Raw genomic sequence first — 803 nt, 5'->3', positions numbered from 1 at the left:
GGCCCAGCCACCTCCTGCGAAGCTGCTGGTTGTCACCAACTCAGCAGCGGCTGTGAGAAGGAACGGAGCGTTCCTCCTCACAGCCGCCAGTGACAGCCGGCAGCCTGGCTGTCCGAGCAAGATGCCATAGCGACCCAGGCGGCCCGCATGGCATCAGGGAGATGTCCTGGCCGGGCCCCGCCGTGCCTCGGGCCCCATAGCGGCTGTCATACTATTTCCGTTTTTGTCTCATTAAAAATTCAACAAGAAATGTACTCACCTCCCGAAGGTTTAGGTTTCTCTGAAAAAGCTAAAAAGATTAGAAATATACAGTAAATGATTTAAAAAAAAAACATGTTTGTGATGCCAAAACTTTAATATATGCAGAACTCATTATTGTGACAGTTGAGGTTTATTGTTAGCAATATATTTTCCTACCGAGGACCCTCATAGTGGCGGATCATAGCAGGTTCATAGTGCTGATCATTTTCCGTACTGTCTACAGCAGGGGTGGCAAACTCAAATTCATCGGGGGCCGCATCAGCAGTATGGTTACCCTCAAAGGGCCGGTTGTATAGGACTATGCATCTACTCTTTATTATCATAAATAGTTGCCTCTGCATTCAGTTGCTACTGGTTTTAATAATAATTTAAGTAATAACTAGCCTTGAAAACATCCACAAGAAACTTTATTGGAGACTGCTCAGACTGCAGCAGAAATCCCTAATCTGGCGTTTTCAAGTGACAGCTGTCACCTAGTCAAGTTAATGATCAGGTGACAGCAGCTCCATGTAAACGCATGCACACCGCATGTAATGATACGT

At 46.1% G+C, this 803-nt stretch overlaps 1 protein-coding gene across 1 annotated transcript in view; it reads right to left on the bottom strand.

Annotated features, from left to right (window-relative positions):
• Positions 1-430, bottom strand: part of LOC108801228 (proteinase-activated receptor 1-like) — a 3,169-nt gene extending 2,739 nt beyond the window's left edge. Inside the window, exons 1-2 of the mRNA XM_018573164.1 lie at positions 418-430; positions 260-289 (exon numbers count right to left, since the gene is read on the bottom strand). Of these exons, the coding sequence (XP_018428666.1) occupies positions 260-289; positions 418-430 (43 nt within the window). The remainder of the gene's footprint in view (positions 1-259; positions 290-417) is intronic.
• Positions 431-803: the final 373 nt, after the last annotated feature.

Source organism: Nanorana parkeri, unplaced genomic scaffold (genome assembly GCF_000935625.1).
Source record: "Nanorana parkeri isolate BGI_ZX_2015 unplaced genomic scaffold, ASM93562v1 scaffold2261, whole genome shotgun sequence".
Classification (NCBI taxonomy): domain Eukaryota; kingdom Metazoa; phylum Chordata; class Amphibia; order Anura; family Dicroglossidae; genus Nanorana; species Nanorana parkeri.
This window is presented reverse-complemented; position numbering and strand designations above follow the sequence as displayed.